This window comes from Cervus canadensis, chromosome 26 (assembly GCF_019320065.1).
Source record: "Cervus canadensis isolate Bull #8, Minnesota chromosome 26, ASM1932006v1, whole genome shotgun sequence".
Taxonomy (NCBI): Eukaryota; Metazoa; Chordata; class Mammalia; order Artiodactyla; family Cervidae; genus Cervus; species Cervus canadensis.
Genome location: NC_057411.1, coordinates 33,101,367 through 33,122,756, shown reverse-complemented (window position 1 = coordinate 33,122,756; position 21,390 = coordinate 33,101,367). Strand labels below are relative to the sequence as shown.

General features: G+C 41.0%; 1 protein-coding gene across 2 annotated transcripts in view; it reads left to right on the top strand.

Moving 5' to 3' along the window:
• The window catches only part of RASGEF1B (RasGEF domain family member 1B), a 623,896-nt gene that overhangs the window by 227,611 nt on the left and 374,895 nt on the right, over window positions 1-21,390 (top strand). Inside the window, exon 3 of one of the 2 annotated variants that reach the window (XM_043448126.1) lies at window positions 8,786-8,839. In XM_043448126.1, the coding sequence (XP_043304061.1) occupies window positions 8,786-8,839 (54 nt within the window). Of the gene's footprint in view, window positions 1-8,785; window positions 8,840-21,390 lie in introns of those variants that run through there. The other variant, XM_043448127.1, reaches the window with a different exon arrangement.

Here is a 21,390-nt window from a genome sequence, read left to right as displayed (position 1 = left end):
TTCCTCCCATCAGCTTTCCCTTAATTATCCACAAGTGTTCCAAGCCTTCATTAGCTAAATAGGATGCAGATGATGGTCATTAGTCTGGGATATAAATCCTGCTGGCACATTCAATGGCTTTTCACTCAGTTAATTGAAATTTTCAGTATTCATGGACTACAAGAAAACACTAATTTTATCATTTATTTGGGGGTACAATTTTTTTTTCTTTTGCTGATTGTGTTTCATAATTATGAAGTTAAAAATAAATATGAATGCTACACTTTGCCTGGAGAGGATACCACTATTTTAAGTGCACATGTATCCATATTAGTCTGCTAAATCATGGAGACCGATGGAAAATCACACATTGTCTAGAAATCTTAGAATTGGCCAACTAAATGTCTAAGAAAGCATCCAAGTCGCGTGCACTTTGGGAACCCATTGATTCAAGTGTAAGAGACTTCCAAATTGTTAGTAATATGAGTAGGTCTGGTCTTAACATCTGCCAATGAATAAGAAATCATCCAGTTGTCCGTGGAGTGCAAATTGCAGGTATCAAATAGAGATGATTAATGCAGGTGTTATTCCTGTAAATGGTTCTTAGCTTTTGACTGCATTTGACCATTTGTCAGAACTAACTGGCCTCTGTTTAGTGATATTGAGAGTGAAACACATGTACACAGACACATGTGTGCAACTGATACGTGAAATAAAATTTCATAAGATTACCATCTATCTTAGAGATTCGGTTTCTGAATTCCTTAGTTTTTATAATCCAATACTTCAGCAATGATCTCTGCTTCCCCCCCCCCCACTTTGTTCCAATTTAATCGAGTAAGTGTCATCTGTGTGCTGTTTTAAAAATATAAATCTTGGTTATGGACGTTACACTGCAGAAGTTGGCTCAGTAGAGGCAGAGTATATCTACTTCTAAACCTAATTTAGTGGGAATAAAACAGCATTGTAATAATTCTCAGAGGTAAACTCTCCCTTAAAAAGGAGACTAGAACATATGGAGTCTCTTTTCAGTACTCAATCACTTTGCAAAACACACCCACCAGTGAGAATAGGGTAGGCAGCTGCCCTTTCAGAGTCTTTTTGTAGGCTGGACTGGATGGACCCATCCATCACTGCTCCTCTGTCTGGGTTGTCTGACCGAAGCCTTAGCAGTTTCAGTTGTTTGACGCTCTTCCTTCTGGGGTTGCTTTGACCTTTTTTGCCCCTTGGAATGTTTCTCTGAATGATTCTTAATGATAATTTAAGGAAGACATGTTTAAGCACCTCAGTCCTCTAAATCAACCATTATATATATATATGGTTGATATATATAGTATATATATATATATATATATATATAATATACATGGCTTAATAGTGTTGTTTCAGTCACTAAGTCCTATCCAACTCTTTGCAACTCCATGGACTGCAGCATGCCAGATTTCCCTGTCCTTCACTATCTCCTGGAGCCTACTCAAAGTCATGACCATTGAGTCAGTGATGCCATCCAACCATCTCATCCTTTGTCACCTCTTTCTCCTTCTGCCCTTAATCTTTCCCAGCATCAGGGTCTTTTCCAATGAGTCAGCTCTTCATATCAGGTGGCCAAAGTATTGGAGCTTTAGCTTCAGCATCAGTCCTTCCAAATGAATATTCGGGGTTGATTTCCTTTAGAATTGACTGGTATGATCTCCTTGCAGTCCAAGAGACTCTCAAGAATCTTCTCCAACACCACAGTTTGAAAGCACCAAATTTCTGGCACTCAGCCTTCGTTATGGTCTGACTCTTACATCCGTACATGACTACTGTATAATGTATAAATACATATATTTAATATGTATGTCAATATTTAATTTATATCTGTCTCAAAGTCAAATATAGAGACATTTTATCAGTTATGCTTTTGGGAATTCCCTAAAAAATTCTCCTTTCTGCCTCCATAGTTAATCAAAAGATGAATGTATTATTCAGCCAGATGTCCTGCCCTCAGAGGATGCAGAAAAGAAGTAGTCAGTCTACTCACTGATTTCTAAAAATGTGCCTGATAAGATCCAGCTCTTTTTCTCCAAATTAACCAGGGTTCTCATGATCTAATGGGAAATGAATAGGGGTTTCCTCATTTCAAAATGAAGAATTCAAGACCTCTAGTCCAACAATCTGTCTTAAGCTTACAAGGTTAATGTTTGTCTCTTATTAAGAAGAGACAAAAATCAAATGCCTAGATTCCTGAGCAAGTGACCCATTTGTTTATCTCTCCAGCAACTCTTATCATAAAAGACCAGCAAATGTATAAACTCTAATAAGGGGTCACATGAGCTTCCCAGGTGGCGCTAGTGGTGAAGCGTCTGCCTGCTGATGCAGGAGACGCAAGAGACGCGGGTTTGATCCCTGGGTTAGGGAGATCCTCTGGAGCAGGAAATAGCACCCCACTCTGGTATTCTTGTCTGGAAAATTTCATGGGCAGAGGAGCCTAGTGGGCTATAGTCCATGCTCCTGCAAAGAGTCAGACATGATTGAGCGACTGAACACAAGGGGTCACATTCAACTAGAGCACATCTGTCATAGTATCAGCCCTTTTGGCAAAACTGGGTCAAATTAAAGTGTACTGTAGTGAACAGAGCCAGGCTCCACACAGATCTCCATGCACACGGCCCTCAGCTGTCTGCCCTCTCAGGAAATTGCCCTTGGCTGAAATGAGGCATCATCCCTAGGGTTTGCCCTCTTCCCAGGGGAGCACTTTCCCTTGCTCCAGCTTAGGACAAGTCTAGCCCAGTTTCAGAGCTCTCTATTTGGTTGGCTGAGACCTTGGTTGAGTTTGTACTCCAGCCCATCAACCCACTGCATCTCCCTCTGCTCAGTCCTGCACCTTTGCCTTCCCTTCTCCAAGTGGAAATCCGAAGGTCTCCCTAACGAACCTCCTGTAGGCTGATCTCCACCTCATAGGCTGCTTTTGAGGGAGCCTAACCTGCAACCTGTGGGATCTTTTCCATCAGCATTGAGTATCTGAGATCTTCATGCTCTAAGTCATTATTTCTCTTTGAAATTAATCTGCTTTGAAATTAATAAAAGACAAGAAGCATCTGCTTGTAGGAAAGAGCATAAATACATTCCTCCTCTCCAAGATGTAACAGGCCAGAGATTACAAGATTTAAAATTTCCAGTTCCCCCTTTGTGGTGACTCTTACCCCTAGCATCCCTTGAGGATCTATCTATTATGATTCAAAGCCTTCTGCTGAAACCAGAGCTCCTATAAATGAAATTTCAGGTGTCACTATGTAAATGAACAACAGTGGGACCTCAGCTTTCTAGATTCATTTAGGAAATTGCTGCAACTGTCCATGTATAATACTGTTCACCCCATGCTATTCATTCTGCCTACAGTCTTAGAAGTCAGTACTCTAAAAAGCCACGGTGTACGTGTACCACAACTTCCTTATCCATTCATCTGCCAATGGACGTTTAGGTTGCTTCAATGTCCTAGCTATTGTAAATAGTGCAGCAGTGAACATATGCACAATGGAATATTACTCAGCTATAAAAAAAGGATGCATTTGAATCAGTTCTAATGAGGTGGATGAACCTAGAACCTATTATACAGAGTGAAGTAAGTCAGACAGAGAAAGACAGATATCATATATTAACACATATATGTGGAATCTAGAAAGATAGTGCCAATGATCTTATTGCAGGGCAGCAAAAGAAACACAGATGTAAAGAACAGACTTTCGGACACAGTGGAAGAAGGAAAGGATGAGATGATTTGAGAGAACAGCATTGAAATACGGAATCTAGAAAGATAGTGCCAATGATCTTATGTTCAGGGAAGCAAAGGAAACACCAATGTAAAGAACAGACTTTCAGACACAGTGGGAGAAGGGAAGGGTGAGATGATTTGAGAGAATGGCCTTGAAATATATACATTACCATATGTAAAAGAGATGGCCAGTGGGAGTTTAATGTATGATGCAGGGAACCCAAAGCTGGTGCTCTGAGACAACCTGGAGGGATGGGGTAGGGAGGGGAGCGAGGGGGGGGGTTCAGGAGGGGACATATGTATGTCTATGACTGATTCATGTTGGTGTATGGCAGAGGCCATCACAGTACTGTAAAGTAATTATCCTTCAATGAAAAGAAATAAATAAAAGCCCTTGTGCTTCCTTGCAACAAATGCAGCATCAGGCAAACTTTGGTGGAGGGGACTCATTAGCAATTTCCTCTTTAGTAGAAAAATATTGATGCAACGATCAAGAAGGTCATGGCATGGGTTAAATCACCATGTTTTGAGGCTTTCATTTTCAGTAATTAAAGTGAACATGTTATTGGAAGGTTTAGAAAGCCCACCCAAAGTCATTCACAATAGCTGCCATCAGGAAACTGGAATGCCAGCGAAAGTCTTTCAACGGGATGAAATGAGACTGACCAAGCGTATAAGCACAGTCTCCTTAGAAAATGGCCAAATTAAGGATATGGACTCTCATTGACCCTTGCCGTATCACTTCCACACTTGTTCCATGTCCTGAGATTTCACTGTATATTTATGCTTTGTCTCAAGTGGTTCTTTGCTACAAGTGCAACATTTAGCTATATATATATATATGTATATATATTTTTTCTTTTTAGTGAAGCCAATTTCACCCATCTCTGACTCTCATTTCTCCTCCAAACATGTTTCTCAGGTTACCTGAGACTGTTTTTGAAAGTTGGATGGTATTGTTTAATTTTGAAGATCATTTCCCCTGGGGGCAGAGCACTAATGTCTGCATTCTTAGACATGTCCCTTAATTTACTCTCTCCAATGGTATATGTTAAGCTTAGTTAAAAATGCAATTAGAGTCGCTCAAGTTGCCCCCACTTGGCAACTGCATGGAGTCTTCAGTAGCTGGGATTTGTGTCCCCCCTCCGCCCCGCCCAGATTTTTAGTTCCATTTAGGACAGAAATTTGTTGTTAAGTTGCTCAGTCACATCCAAGTCTTTTGCAACCCCATGGACTGTAGCTCACCAGGCTCCTCTGTCCATGGGATTTTCCAGGCAAAAATACTGGAGTGGCTTGCCATTTCCTTCTCCAGGGGATCTTTCCAACCCAGGGCTCGAACCCTCATCTCCTGCATGGCAAGCAGGTTCTTTACCACTGAGCCACCAGGGAAGCCCTAGGTTAGAAAATGAGACTTGAAATCAGGAACAGGAAGAGCAATTCCCATGATTAGACTTTTCCATTCCTGGAAAAAATTTAGTTGCACTCATCAAGGAATTATGATCATTTCTACAAACTAACTCAGTGAGAGTTTATACCTTTTGTTCTCAACTGGGGGTAATTTTGCCTGCCTCCCGACCCTTGGCAATGCCTGAGCACATTTTTGGTTGTTACGGCTGATCCAGGGAGGAGGGTGTGCTGCTGGCCTCTGAGGGGTGGAGGCCAGGGATGCTGGTAGCCATTCTGCAGTGCTCTATACAGCACACACATCCCACAACAGTGGATTATCCAGTCCAGCATTCATAGCCCCAACACTGAAAAACTGATTCCACCAAACCATGTGGATGAGACAATGGATATATGCTAAACAGAGAGAAAAATGTTATTTTACTACAATTCAGGAGGCTTTTGTGTCTCTCCTTTGGCTTCACTTTGTAGCTCTATGACACATGAGTGAATCTGCTTCCAAAATAATGTTTTGGGATAAGACTGCAGTCTTTTTTTTTTTTTTGCATTTTTTTCATCTGGTGCATATTTAGTGGATACCTTTTCTGTGCCAGGCACTGGGCTAGGCAATAGGGCTATAGTGATGACCAAGTTTTGCTGGGTCTTTCCCTGGAGCAGAAATCTAAGCATGAACATCAAGATCTCTCTCGTGGTATAGTGTTCCGTGTACAGGTGTGTAAAGATGAGGAAAGGTCATGAGGAAAGGCATTTGATGGGAAGATTGAAGAGGATGCTTCGTTGTTACGCATGCCAGCTGTCTGCTACTTTGGCTGTTCTTTCTCTCCTTTCTGGTCCAATCTTGATTTTCACTTTTTCTCATTTTTTTTTCTGCTGCCAAAATCTTTCCTCCTTTCCATTTTCCCCTTTCAATTCAAACTTTCTGAATAACGTGTATCCCTTCCTTCCCAAACAAAATTAAAACACACGTAAAAACTACCAGCAATCCACGTGTAAAGATCATGCCCACCTAAACCTTGAACTTAATTTGTCTTCATTAAAGATCCTTTTTTGTATGTTTATCTATGTCTGTGTTTTCTGTCCTTTAATACTGCATATTATTTGGGGACACAATACACGCTGTCTCAGATTCTTAACTTTTTCTAATTCTTATCCCAAAACATATCAAAACCCTAAGTGAATTGATAAATATTTTTATGTTATATGGAGAAAGAGTGAGAGAAAGTTTATACACATTAGATTTTTGAGCCATACCAAAGTCTTTGTATACATTTCTTCCAGTTTTTTATTTCTATTCAACCAAAACTATCAGTGTGCATATATATACGTATATACACACATATATATACCCACACACAAAATACACATACATACATCTATGCACACATATACATAATGCATATGTATGCATATTGTTGTTCACTCGCTAAGTCATGTCTGACTCTTTGTGATCCCATGGACTGCAGCACGCCAGGCTTCCCTGCCCTTTTCCATCTCCTGGCGTTTGCTCAAACTCATGTCTATTGAGTCCTGATGTCACCCAACCATCTTATACTCTGTCATCCCCCTACTCCTCCTGCCCTCATCTTTCACAGTGTCAGGGTCTTCTCCAATGATTTGGCTCTTTGCATCAGATGTCAAAGTATTGGAGCTTCAACTTCAACATCAGTCTTTCCAGTGAATATTCAGGGTTGATTTCCTTTAGGATTGACTGGTTTAATCTCCTTACAATCCAAGGGTCTCTGAAGAGTCTTTCAGTACCACAGTTTGAAAGCATCAATTCTTTGGTGTTCAGCATTCTTTATGGTCCAACTCTCACATCTCTACGTGACTCCTGGAAAAATCATAGCTTTGACTATTTGGATCTTTGTCAGCAAAGTGATATCTCTGCTGTTTAATACACTGTCTAGGTTTGTCATAGCTTTTCTTCCAAGGAGCAAGCATCTTTTAATTTCATGGCTGCAGTCACTGTGTGCAGTGATTTTGGAGCCTAAGAAAATAAAATCTGCCACTGTTTCCACTTTTTCCCCATCTATTAGTCATGAAGTGATGGGACCTGATGCCATGATCTTCATTTTTTGAATGTTGAGTTTTAAGCTAGAGCCTTTTCACTCTCATATATGCGCACATATACATAATACATATTTATGCATGTATTACATATGTATACAAGAATATTTATTGCAATAAAACAACAAAAGAATAAAGTCCTGGAAACCATCAAATCTCTGTCAGTAAAGGAAAGCATAAATAAAGTATGATAAATCCATATTATGCATGTTATGCAGCCATTAAGAGGAATGTGTGACTCTGCATGAAGTGACTGGAAAGATGTTGATAATGTAGTCTTAGTAGGATGGTATGATCGCAAGAAAGAAAGAAACTTCTCTGTGTGTATATGTAATATAATTGTATAACTAATATGTAATACATACATATTTGCATAAAAATAGAGAAAGTGTGGAAGGATGAACAGAGATTTTTACTATTGGTTACCTCCGAAGGATAGGTTAGAAAGGGGATTGACTTATTAAGAATATATATTACCGTGCCATGCTCAGTTGCATTAGATTCTTTTGTGACCCTGTGGACTGTTGCCCGCCAGGCTTCTCTGACCATGGGATTTTCAAGGCAAGAATACTGGAGTGGGTTGCCATTTCCTACTCCAGGGGATCTTCCCCACCCCAGGGATGGAACCCGCATCACTTGTATCTCCTACATTGCAGGTGGATTCTTTACCTGCTGAGCCATTTTAGTTTTGTAATTAATTAAAAAGTGGAAAATTTTGCTGAAAAAATTATTCCCATTATGTCCATAGAACTCTTCATAGGATAGTCCAGAAGGAACAAATTTGCATATAAATCCCAACTGGCCTTGAATACCAAAGTGCCTTTATAGTGGCTCATGAGGCCAAGAAAATATCCGCACAACTATATAAAAGTCAATTATGCAAAGAACAAGTGAGCTAAAGAGAGGGGGTGAGACAGCAAGTCTGATACTGCTGTTCAGGCCCACACCGCTTGCGGGTGGAGAGCAGCTCCACTCCATCACTCAGGTTCTTCCAGGTGTCATTTGAAAGATACTGGCATGTGACGATTTGCACGTCTCTTCAAAAGAGAGGCAGTCCCTTGCATGGTTGAGAAGGTGGGTACTAGAGTCAGACTGACTGGCTTTCATTCCTGATCTACTGCTAAGGTATGACAATTAATCTAATGGTGCTATAGTCCTTTATTTGTGAAATGAAATAAATAAGAGTCTTCATCCTTACTAGATCATCGTTGGCCCACATTGAATGTTCTGACTTGGAGGGGGTGGAAGTGGGATTGGTGAAAGACAGGCACTTCTTATAATCCAGAGAAATCAGGAACTTCCTTGGTGGTCCAGGGGCTGAGACTCCGAGCTCTCAATGCCGGGGACCCAGGTTTAATTCCTGGTCAGGGAACTGGATCCTGCATGCTGCAACTAAGGGTTCACGTGCTGCAACTAAGACTCAGGGCAGCCAAAATAAATAAATAAATATTTTTAAAAATCCAGAGACATCAGTGGGGTCATGGGAGATGGTCCCCACCTTGCATGGGAGATGCACAGGCCAGAGCCAATATCATTACACTTTTCCAGTTCTAATGGGTCTTCCACCTTCTTGTGTTACAGACCACCATCTTCAGCACACTGGCCAATGAGAAGTCCTCATCTGACTGCAAAAAGGTAAGTCAGCCTGTAGGAATTCCAGCCTGCAGTCAGAGTAATAACTGACTTTAGAATTGATGACATTCAGTTGAAAAGCTATGGCATCAATGAAAATGCTCTGCTAACACTGTGTGGTCGTCTTTCCTCAGAGATGGAAATTTGAATGGTTCTCTTTAAGGATGTGGAGGACGCTGTTATCGTTTGACAGTGGTTTCTTATACAGAAGCTCTGGTTCCATCTATTTCTATCTCGCTATCATCTGATATTTTATTCTGTAAGATGAGTGTCAAGGGGGTTCAGGGCAAGCTGCATGGCAGGCATCTCTATCTTTGTCTGCAAATTTAAATGTAATAAATCTAAACCCAATACAAAATAAAAATGATTTTGTATTTGGAAAGCTGAACTTATAGCATAAAAATCTGGTTTGGATTCACCACAGTCGAGTGTGAGAAGCTGTCAGGCTTTGCAAAAGGATTAGCCTCGCTGGCATCTGATGGAAGCCTTCTTGTAATGGATCATGTCTGAGGACTGCCTGCTGGAGCAGCAGCGTGTCTAATTCCTGGCCTCTGCAGTGCAGGGGGCACTTTTATCCGCCTCTTTAATCTCAGGTTTAACTAGATCTTCTCCTTCTTGAGGGGAAAGAAGTGATTTCACAGTCTGAAAACTCAAATAAATTCTTTGACACTATCTATTGATATGGCAACCAGGTGCATGAAGAGTTGACCTATGCCTTGTGTATTAGTTATTTGGCATTTCTGGGGATTTGATGCCATGACATTCTTTGCTGGGTTGTTTCCGTTTCTGAATTTACTTGATATGGAAATAGGTAGGGGGGGGGTCCTCATCTTTAAAGGTGGCATGGGAGCCCACCGTTTTGAGTGCTATCCATTTCATTACCTTGATCATTTTTTTTTTTAATTGTGTATTAAGTCACCATCTTAATTGGGTTCTGCAGTGTTTGTCTGGTTTTGGGCTCCCTGAAAGTGAAGTCCATGTGGAATTCTTAAAATTATAGAGCTTAGAGAACAAAACAAGAGGAAAAGGGACAGGGGCACAACCTTTAAAAGAATGATGTTGCCCAAGGACACGACCTAAATTGCTTAGAACCAAATAGGTCCAAGATCGCAGACAAACTGACTTCCACTAGAAATCCCCACCCCTTCCCCAAACTAGCTGGAATACTCCTCCCACTTTTTTGCCTCTGAAATTACCCACCCCTGTAAAAACTTCACAACCCCATACTCCCTGACCTCTCACCATCAAGAGATGACCCAAACTCTGTCTGTGGAGTGTGCTTCTCTCTAAATAAATCCACTTCTTACCTCTATTACTTTGTCTGTCACTGAATTCTTTCTGTGGCGAGACATCAAGAACCTGAGCTTCATTAAGTCCTGATAGCATGTGTGACCTCACTTAAAAGACTGTGGGGTCAAATCCTAACTGGGTTTAGGCTGGGCTCAAGTCCCAGCATGTGGAGTCCCAATCTGCATTACACGGTTTCAAAAGGACTTCAGGGGTTCTCTAGTCTCCTGCTTTTTCCAGATTGGACTGCCATAAATGTCATGTATAGATAATGATAATGAGGCTGGTGGGCCTCTAGCCTCCACTTGAATGTTCTGATGGTGTACTTAATGACTCTGTCACTAGAGACAAAGTATTAGAGACTTAGTTCTTCATTTTACTGAGCCAGTGTCTGCCTCCCTTTGACTTCTGTCTAGTGATTAAGTATGAAGCCAGCTAATATGCTATCTTCTGAATCTTCTCCCCACCCCATTGCAAGGCTATTTATCTTCCTTATTTATTTCTAATAGGATGTTGATAATGATTGATTTCCAAAAGCTTGGCTGCTGGGAGCTTACTGTCTGGTTTAAAAACCTGGCTCTGCTACTTGTTACTTATGTGACTTCGGGTTGGTGACATAACCTATTTGTGCCTCATCTTTACCATCTGTAGAATGGGCACAATAGTCGCACACTTCATATGGTGGATGAATTAGCATACACAGAGTGTTCTGAACAGTGCTCAACACATAGAAGCACTGTACTAGTTATTATTATTATGGCTTCTAGACCAGGTTATCCTTTTCTTTGGGTGGGGGGAGCTAGTTTTTATAACCAGTGTCAAGAAGTGTGCTTTTCACTCTTCATTCAACAAGCTCTGTTTACAAACGTAGTGTGTGGCAGGCACAATAGCAGATGTGATCTATGATGAAACGATAAGCTGTAGGCATTCTTGAGTGCAGCAGTAACATTCTACTAACAGTCTTAAGATGGCACACGTTTCTATTTATAAGCCATGTCCTTCTGTTGATCACATGGTGCTTAATGTCCTTGCATGGGCCCTTAAAACATTTTTACATGAACTGGCTTTAAAACACGAATCTGTTTTATATCTATGTCAGTGATTCTTTTAGTACAGATGCAGGCCATTATGTTTATTTTTATTGAATTAAAAAATTTTGATCAGTCAAGATAATTTATAAACCCAGGCCTGTTATCCAACTTATTCTACCTCTCCCAGTTCTATGTCATACCCAAATTAGAGTAGCATAGTTGGTCTCTGTGACTTCACTTTCCTTCATCCATTTTTCCATGTTCACAAATATTCACTGAGCATCTACTATGGAATGTGAACTGGAATATCCTGTGAACAAGTGACATCTGATCTTTACCCTCATAGAACTAGTAGGTAGTCATTAAACAAGTAAAACTGTCATCAATGATATGTTGTGTTGGCCAAATTGTGATAGATGATATGATTTTTTTTTTTAAGTTGGGAGGTTCTAAGATCATATACCATGAGAACCTAAGCTAATCTAGGGGCCAGGGAAAACTTTCCTGAAGAAGTGACTTTCACACACAGTAAATGAATGGGATTTGGTTGTGTGAAGACAAGGTGGAGACAGAAAAAGAGCAAGTGTGAAAGTCTGGAAGTGAGAGGTAGAGAACTGTCAAATGTTCAGAATGTCTAGAAATTATAACTGGAAATAGAAGATGGGGAACAGTGAAATAAAAGGCAGCCTGATCATGAATGGCCTTGTAAAACTATAGAAAGTGTTTAGATATATTGTAAGGGTAACAAGCAGTTTTTAAAGGACTTTGAGCTAAGGAGGGTAGGTGTGTATGACATGATATGATTTTTACTTTAAGATCTCTTGGCTACTAAATAACAGAAGCAGCTAGATTTTAGATATGAAGTCTAAGAGGGAGGCTATAATTTAGGCAACAGATGGTCATAGCCAGAATCAGAATAATGGCATTGGGAATCAAGAGGTTTATAAAGTCAACAGCATATAATAATAGTTTGGATACATGGGAGAGGAAGTTGCTAAAGATGATTCCCTGATTTCAGACAAGAGCAGTGGGCAGATTTGCAGTGCTGTTTTCTGAGGCAGAGAAAGGGATAGGGAGGAAGTTGGTGTAGTTCATATGAGTTCAGATGAGTATTGCTTGGTCTGTGTTAAATGAGTTCAAAATGATATGTGTTAGATTTGTGAGATCGCCTGGTAAGGATGGCCAGCAGGCGTCTGGCACATGTAGCATTACAATTCAGGAAAGCTTTCTGGGCTGGAGATATGAATATGGGAGTAATACGCATGTAGAGAATGATTGAGAGAGTGGGAATGGGTGAGGTCACCCAGGGAGGGTGTGGAGAGTGAGAAGGAGGAGGGTTTACAAAACTCTTGAGGGGTATTGATACATAAAGTCAGGGAGAAAACTGTGCATGTGCCCTCTCTAAGACACCAGCTGACTCTGTACAGACATACTGAGGCGGGGAAGAGGCTCCACTCTGCTCCCCAGTTCTGTGGCCAGTTGGTTTTTGACAAGGGTACCAGGTCCATCAGTGGAGAAGAAAATCATCTTCCAACAAATGGTGCTGAGACAGCTGATGTGCACATGCGGAAGAATGAAGTTGGACCCCAAACTCACACCATAGAGCAAAATGAACTCCAAATGGAGCAGTGACCTAAATATACAAACTTGGAGGAGAGGAGGATGGAGGAGAACCTGTTTAAGGAGTAAGAAGTTTTGCTCTGCTGTGATGGAGATGTTCAGGTACTAGGTAGAGGTAATGGTCGCACAACATCGTGAATGTTCTAAATGCCACTGAATTGTCCACTTTACAACAGCTATGTGATGTGAATTTTACCTCAATAAATTATTTAAAAGACATCTAAGAGATTCAGTTTTTATACCAAAGAGCCCCCAAACTCTGCATCACTTGAGCAGTCTCAAGACCTGGTACAGACTGCTCGAATACCCCTGCCTTCTCATTGGCTTGGAAAACTCACTCTTCCATGGAGAGATCTCTTTCTTTGTCCCTTTCCTTTCCAAGATTTTTGAAAGACTCTTCATGGTTTCTCCAAGAAAGATGAGTGGTTTTATCTCCTGAGCTCATAACATTTGGTACTGACGTCAAGTATAACCTAACGACAACCATACAACTTGTCAAATGTTGACCATGTTCACAACCCTGTGCCAAGTACTTTACATGGATTTTCTCTTTCGATTTTTACAACAGCGCTCACAGGTAGGTAATAAAACCATCAACTGGTAAAGAACCTGCCGGAGGACACTCCAGTAGTAGATGTTGTAGTCAGGATGTGAGTTCAGCTATCTGACCCTAGAGTCATCACTTTCAGTGTTTGTTACCTTCTCTGCCACTGGATTCTAAATACTTATTTATCTTAGGTCCAGCTTCCCCCTAAACTATCAGTTCTTGGAAGGGAGGAACCATGATTCTATTAGCAGGAGTAAAAAAAAATACCCCACAGGTACTATGAACTCAATCAATGAATTAGTGAATGAATTTGGATGAGATCCATGAGATCCAAATGAATTTACTGCAAACATGGTAATGAAGGACAGGGAAACCTGGGGTGCTGCATGCAGTCCACAGGGTCACACAGAATCGGACACGACCTAGCAACTGAATGATAGATGGTTGTCTGTTAGCATAATATTATTATGGCACCATTTTGTTCTAAAAAGTATTTTTTTTTCCTTTTCACGGGAGTTCAGAAAATAATCTTTTTATATTCACTATAAAGGTAATTTCTGCATTAAAATAAGGTGTTAATGGATGCCTAATGGGGATTGACATGTTAAGGTTGGGCAAAGACAGCAAATATTCTAAAGCTTACTTCCTAAACACCATCTGATAGAGTTGTAAGAACTCTATTTTTATTTTCAGCCAAAGACCAGTTCATGCTGTAATTTGGAAAACTTAAACACCTCTAGGTAATATGCATAAATTCATTCATTATTCATGAATATTTATTGAGTATCTCCTATTGCAAAGCAGTTGTTATTCCTAACGTGTTATAGGAGAAAAACAAACATGCCAAGACATGAGATGACTTGCTCTAGGGCACATATTAAACTCAAGATAAACTCTTAGAGGATAGGCCTGATTCAGATCTTCTGATTTCCTCTCTGTAAAACCTCTCGAATAAAACTAGCACAGGACACAGCCGTGCCACTACTGGGTATATACCCTCTGTATGTGCGTGTGTGTGTGTGTGTGTATGTGCTCAGTTGCTCAATCGTATCTGTCTCTTTGCAACCCCATGGCCAGGCTCCTCTGTCCATGGAATTTTCCAGGCCAGCATACTGGAGGAGATTGCTATTTCATACTGCAGGGGATCTTCCTGACCTAGGGATCGAACCTCCGTCTCCTGCATCTCCTGCGTTGACAAGCAGATTCTTTACCACTGCCCCACCTGGGAAGCCCTGAGAAAACCATAATTCAAATTAACATAGGTACTCCAGTGTTCACTGCAGCCCTATTTATAGTCTTCAGGATAGGGAAGCAACCTAGATATCCATCAACAGATGAATAGATAAAGAAGCTGTGGTATATATATACAATGGAATATTACCCAGCTATAAAAAGGAACAAATTTGAGTCAGTTGAAATGAGCTGGATGAACCTATTATGCAGAGTGGAGTAAGTCAGAAGGAGAAAAACAAATATCGTATGTTAACATGTGTATATGGAATCTAGAAAAATGGTACTGATGAACGTGTTTGCATTGATTTGTATTCATTGCAAGAATACACAGATGTAGAGGATGGTCTTGTAGACACAGAAGAGGAAGGAAAGGGTGGGACAAATCAAGAGAGGAGCATTGACACATATACAATACCAAATGTAAAATAGATCGCTAATGGGAAGTTGCTATATAACACAGGGAACTCAGCCCAGCGCTCTTTGATGACCTAGAGGGGTGGGATGGCTGGGGGGTGGGTGGGAGGGAGGCTCAAGAGGAAGGAGCTATATACTTATGGCTGATGCCACTTGTTGTTCAGCAGAAACCAACATAACATTGGAAAGCAGTTATCCTCCAATTAAAATTTTTAAAAATTACAAAAAGCTAAAACCTCTCCACGCCACACTGTTTATCCAGTGTTGACACATGAAGGGTGTGTGTTCAGTGGACAAGCAACAGAGAACGATCCTCAAGTGAGCTTCATGACGTCTCCCGCCACCTGTTTTATGTTCATTGGTATTTGTATTTTTGTGTCTTGATGCTTTCCCATCTCTTAGTGCAAGATATGGACCCACATGTGTCAGGACTTTCCGAGCAGCACTGTTGAACTTCCAGCATTTTAATTGGAAGCAGCGCATAAGACAGATGCCTTCACCCCTTCGCCAAGGCTCCTTACCCTGACCCAGACCCCCACCCGTGGGACACAGGTCAGAGATAGGCAAGGGGCGACCGAGAGGTGAGGGTGATGGATGGGGTGAAGGTCAGGCATAAGATGAATCTGAGGGATGGGTCAAAGGTTAGAGATTTCTGTTTCACAAATTACTTAAAAATGAAAAACAGTGGTTTTCCAGTTTGACATCAAAACGCCCTACCTTATCCTGCTGTGTATCCCATCTACACATGGTAAGCTAGACTCCCAACTGTGTAAGAGTAGTCGTGTAAATAGGTTTCTCAGGTTGGAGCATTTATTTTAAAAATTCAGCTGTCACTTGATGGTATATTGTACCTTGTGTGTGTGTTGAGGGGGTGGATGGGCTCAATTTCTCTTTCTCGCTCTGCCCTCTCTCCTTGGACTTCTGATATCAACCTATATACATGAAAACCTTTGAAAAATTCATTTAAGGAATGAATCCTTATCGTATTAAAACGTATTGGATTGGGGACTATGTGGGAACCTAAAGGAAATCTGTTTGTTGATGGTGGTAATTTGTGGGTATTTGTGGCTGTATTGACTGTGCTTCCCTTCCATCCAACCGTTGGCTTTGCCTTGTCCCTCCACTGTGACCAGTGATATATGAATATGCAGAGCACATGCTTATGTCATCACTTAGCCCACTGGATGAATTTTTTACTTTTAGTAGACATAGACGATGCTTCACTCACACAGGCAAGGTAATTTTCCTTCAGGAAGCGGTGATTAAAATAGACAATGTAACAGGCTTTTGGAAGTTTTCATCCGTGTTGATGAATGGGTCTCTGTGTAAACACAGCCCAAGATAGTAATATCGGTTGTTAAGATATTTACTTACAGTTGGTTCCTCAGCCTTTGAGACTGTATTATATCTGGCTTCCTCTTTTAAAGACCAAGACTTAGTGTCTAGACGGCGTTCGCTGACCTCCACAAAGCAGGCTGGGCAGATTCCCATGACTCCTGGCCTCTTGGCAGAATTTCCAGGCTGGCAGGTCACCGTGGCTTCTTCCCATGGCCTGAGAAAGGGCACGGAGACGAAATCAACCCTGTCAGTATGGAGGAAAGTTTTCAGTTCCCCCCTGAGAAAGGCAGAATTCCATGTTCTGGAGCATTTACAGTGAAGGGTATCATTTCAAGTAAATTTAAATGCTGTTTTCTTTCTAAATGGGTTTTTTGGGAAGCTATGAAGGTTCCTTGTTGGCAGAGTGCTGTTTTTGCTGACTTGTTATAGGACTGTCTGCTGGATAAAGAATGACAGTGACGTATTTGCAAAGTTCTATTCCTTTTTTCATATGTGCCAATACAGATCACTAACTTATAGGAAGGAAAGTTGTATGGCTTTGAACAGAGGGGCAGTATTGCAGCCAGCGCCCCTCCTCCCTGTCGCTCCACGTCTCACCCGCTTAGCCAAGAATGGGCTCTTGGTGCTCATTTGCAGTATTTGGGATAAGGATGCGTGGTTCTGGACTGTGGGCAGTCTGCTTTCAGCAATTATTGCCCAGTTTTTGGTTTTTATTCTTGCATTTTTCCCATGCCCACTCTCCTGAGAGGCAGTATGATGCAGGGTTAAGAGCACAGACTCTGGAGACCAATGTCTGTGACTTGGATCCCAGCTCCATCATCCAGGAGCTCCGCAACTTTGCCCAAGTCACTCAGCCTCTCTGTGCCTCACTTATGTCATGTATGAAATGAGACAGATGATGGTATCAACCCCCAAAATTGTTGTGAGGGTTGAATAGGTGGATCCACATAAAATTCTTCGAACAGCCTCTCAGTAAGAGATGTTCATTATTATTCCACCCCTGTGCTTACTACAGAGAATAATTTGAACTTTGGTACTCTGTGTCTGCTGTATCTTTTTGCTCTAAAATACCAAAAATATCAAGGAAAGTACTCAAAAGACTTGGGCTAATGTCAACATTTGGAAAGAATATAAATAGTAATTGCACTAGAGAAATACCCTCATGTGGGTCTCTAATTCTTATTTACTTTAATTCTTAATAACTAGAGTGCACTCAAGTTCAATGTTGTTGGGGGTTTCCGTTCTGTAGAAGAAGGCATTTCTTAATAAATGAAACATAAAATCTTTCTAATTGTACAATGAATATACTTTTTTATATCTTCTAGTACTGGACACAATTTTGACCCCATAGAAGACATTTAATACTGCTTGTTAATTCATAAGTTTGGCTTGGTATTATTCTTCCAAAAGCCTCCAGGAGAAGGCTTGAAGTGGAAAAGAATCGAAGAGAAAGAATCTACTTTTTGTAGATGGGCTTATGGCTTTTTTCTTATCAAAAGGAGGCATTTCGATGGATGGAGGGTTTGGGTTGGTGACTATGAAAAAGTGCTGTGGAAATGTTGGACTTCCTTGCTTTCAGTGTAGCACCCATGGATGTAATTTAAGAGAGTGAATATCGGTGATTCCTTCATAATGATTTTATAGCCTTGGCCTAGAAATTTTTCATTCTTTTCCATATGATTGCAACATTTTCAAATATACCATATATTTTCACATATACCCAAGGTCAAACCAAGTAGTCCTAATTTACAGGATTGAAACCGGTTGTGGAAAATAGTCTTAGGACCAGAAAAAATTCATTGCCTATTTTTGTGTATGTCCTACCTTAAGCAAAAAAAACCAAGGAATACATTATAATCATTATTTGGATGAGGTATAATTTGCAGCAAATAAAATGTAGGGATAAGTTGACTGTTTAATGATATAATTGTTTTTTAAATTTGGCCACAGAATCTCATCAGTGCCATTAAGATATGCCTTTCGGGGTGTGGGCATTTTCATGAATGGGGCCTTACTGCCCTGGTGATGCCAGGGCACCCCCTAATTCTCTCTCAGCAGCTGCAGTGATTGTCATCATCATTTCAGAATCAACAGCACATTCAGGTCCATAGTTTGTCTAAGTATAGTCATTGTCTTAAACAGGAACACTGCTAATAGGAAGGAAGGTAGTTAAGGGCAAGTGTCACGAAATAGTTTGCTTTAATCCCTTTTGAGCTATAATTATCGCTCTGCATCTGCATTTGAACAGTTTTCAAGAGCACCACCTTGGAAGTCTGTGGTTCATGCCTAACTGCTCATGTAATATACGTTGTAGGATATATTTGAAACAGTAACAATTAGCAGCAACCCTTTCCCCCACCACACATACCTACACCTGAAAAAATCTATTTTGAGCCACCAAAAAAATAAGTGGATTTTTGTCATAGTAGTTCTTGGACTGCCAAAATTATTTAATGGGGGTGGCAGAAATAAAGGGATGCTGACTAATTTTGCAAATTATACTTGCAAAAGGGCATTTAAGAATTGTTTTATTATGTATGTGGGTGTGTATATAAATAATCCAGAGATATAAAATGATAATATTACGGAGGAATCACCAATATTTACTCTCTTCGGTTATCTCTATGGCTGCTACACCGAAAGCAAGGAAGTCCAACATTTCCGTAACACTTTTTCATAGTCACCAATCCAAATACATCATCCATTGAAGTGCCTCCTTTAATGAAGAGAAAAGTTGTACGCCCATCTACATTGGGCTAAATGCATATATATATATATATATATATATTTGTGTGTGGGGGGGTGGTTAAAGATCACAAGAAACTACTCCATTCAGCTCTACAATCACTAACTTGATCTCCTAGTTTCTTTATCAAGTACTAAAGATATTATTCCCTGATGGCTCAGATGGTAAAGCATCTGCCTGCAATGCAGGAGACCTGGGTTCAAACCCTGCATTGGGAAGATCCTCTGGAAAAGAGAATGGCAATCTACGCCAGTATTCTTGCCTGGAAAATCCCATGGACAGAGGAGCCTGGCAGGCTATGTATGGTCCTTATTTATGGTCCTTGGGGTCGCATAGAGTTGAACAGAACTGAAGCGACTTAGCACAAAGATATTATGGTGAACTTCTGGCTGTAAATTCTGTTTCCTTTGTGATTCTAGATGGTTTCCTTTGAGGCTGTAATGTTGCTGAGTCTCAAGGGCACCATGGCAGCTTTCTCTCTTTTTTCTTTTTTCTGTTTTTGGATTTTCCAGACTGTTACATAATCAGGATTTGGCATAGTTAAATAGACTTGTGTGCCTGCGCACACATAAACACATTTAATTTTACATAATATGCTCTGAAAGATGAGCTTTCCTAGAGAGATTTATCTTGTTTTCTAAGTCCACAGCACAGTGTGCTAGATGTGAAAAGAAGGCAGAAAAAAAAAAAAAATTAAAAGATGACTCCATAAGAAGAATGGCCCAGAATTCGTGTAAATTGGATCTCTCTACTGGCTTACAACTCTTTTTAGAAAAGTGGAGTTGTCAGAATACTTAATTTGCCTCAATTAAGAATGATCACTCTCGCTATTGTTGCTCAAAATGGGACCAAGTCACTCTGCAATCAAGCTAATTGCAACCTCTGATTTTAGCAGCTTAGCTCTGCGCTTCGCCTTTGTTTTCATAAAGGATCCATACAGGCCAAATAATCCATCCCCTCCCACTCCCCCCACGCAGATTGTTTTTCTTCATTATTTTAATTCCATACTTTGAGGATTGCTATAATCTTCTGAAGCCGCTGCTCACGCCAACTGCTAAATAAGACAGCTGATGTGAGGATGAGGACAGGGCACGCGGATAAGGAACCAGCGTGGTGGCTGCATTGTGAGGTCCAGAGCCAGCCCTGAGACGCTGCTCCAAGAATTTTATGTGGATCCACCTATTCAATCCTTTCATCCATTCTCTAAATTGATACCATTATTTGTCTCATGTTATACATGACACAAATGAGGCACAGAGAGGTTGAGTGACTTCGGCAAAGTTGCAGAGCTCATGGGTGGGAGGCCTGGACTCCAGTCACGGAAGTTGGTCTCCAGCGTCTGGGTACCAATACCGCCTCTCAGCAGAGTGGGAATGAGAGAATGCAAGAATAAAACCCCAAAGCCCGGCAATAATTGCTGAAAGGAGAGTGCCTGGAATCCAAGACCAAGCATTGCCCATGAGTGCTAAGAGGGCCTTCTTTCCGGGACAGTGAGAGGAAGGGGCGCGGAGGAGAGGGCTGGGGGGAGGGCGGACTCTGCTCCTTCCCTGCGTCAGCCGTGATTCAGCTTATCAGTGTATCAGCACCTCCTCAGTGACCACCCGATTCAAAATTGCAACCTGTTTCTGCCCCAGGAATCTCCAAGCTGCCTGTGTTTTCACTTCACATTTTGAGATACTATGTAACTCATTTTTTCCTGTATTGTTTATTTCATGTCTCCTGACAGAATCAGTTCCAAGATGACAGGGATATTTGGATCTGCTTTATTCATGCATGTAAACTGAGACGTGAACATAATAGCTCCTCAAAATTACCTGTTAAATGAACTAGGACCACTACCACCACCACCGTCCTCAGTCATAGCAAGGGATGGCCATAGAGTTTCAGAGCTGGAAGTGATCAGAGGTCATCTCTTGAATAGCTCTACCTTTTGTCAAAGCAGAGACTCCTGAGTCATGTCCTGGTCTTCTCAAAGACTTGTCTGCCCCTGAAATGAGCGGGCTGATTCTCCAATGTAAAGTGGCTAGCACTTTAAATATTGTCCTGGGCGATCTCATACTCTACCCTGCTCTGGGGTTGAGCCTAAATTTAATGATCTTTAAAACCACAGACCATGAAGGCTTGCGGAACTGCCTAGATATGTTGGAAAAAAGAAAAAAAGAACGGTACTGCTGGTGTGGAATTGCAAGATAAGCAGAGAACCCAGTAAATGACTCGGTGGGAGTTTTCCCCAAGAGAAGGATAAAGAAAAGAGTGTACTGTTTTCTTGGCAACGGAAACTGGCACTTAACATGATTATTGCAACTCTGGGCACTTGGCTTTTCCCACTGGGGAGATC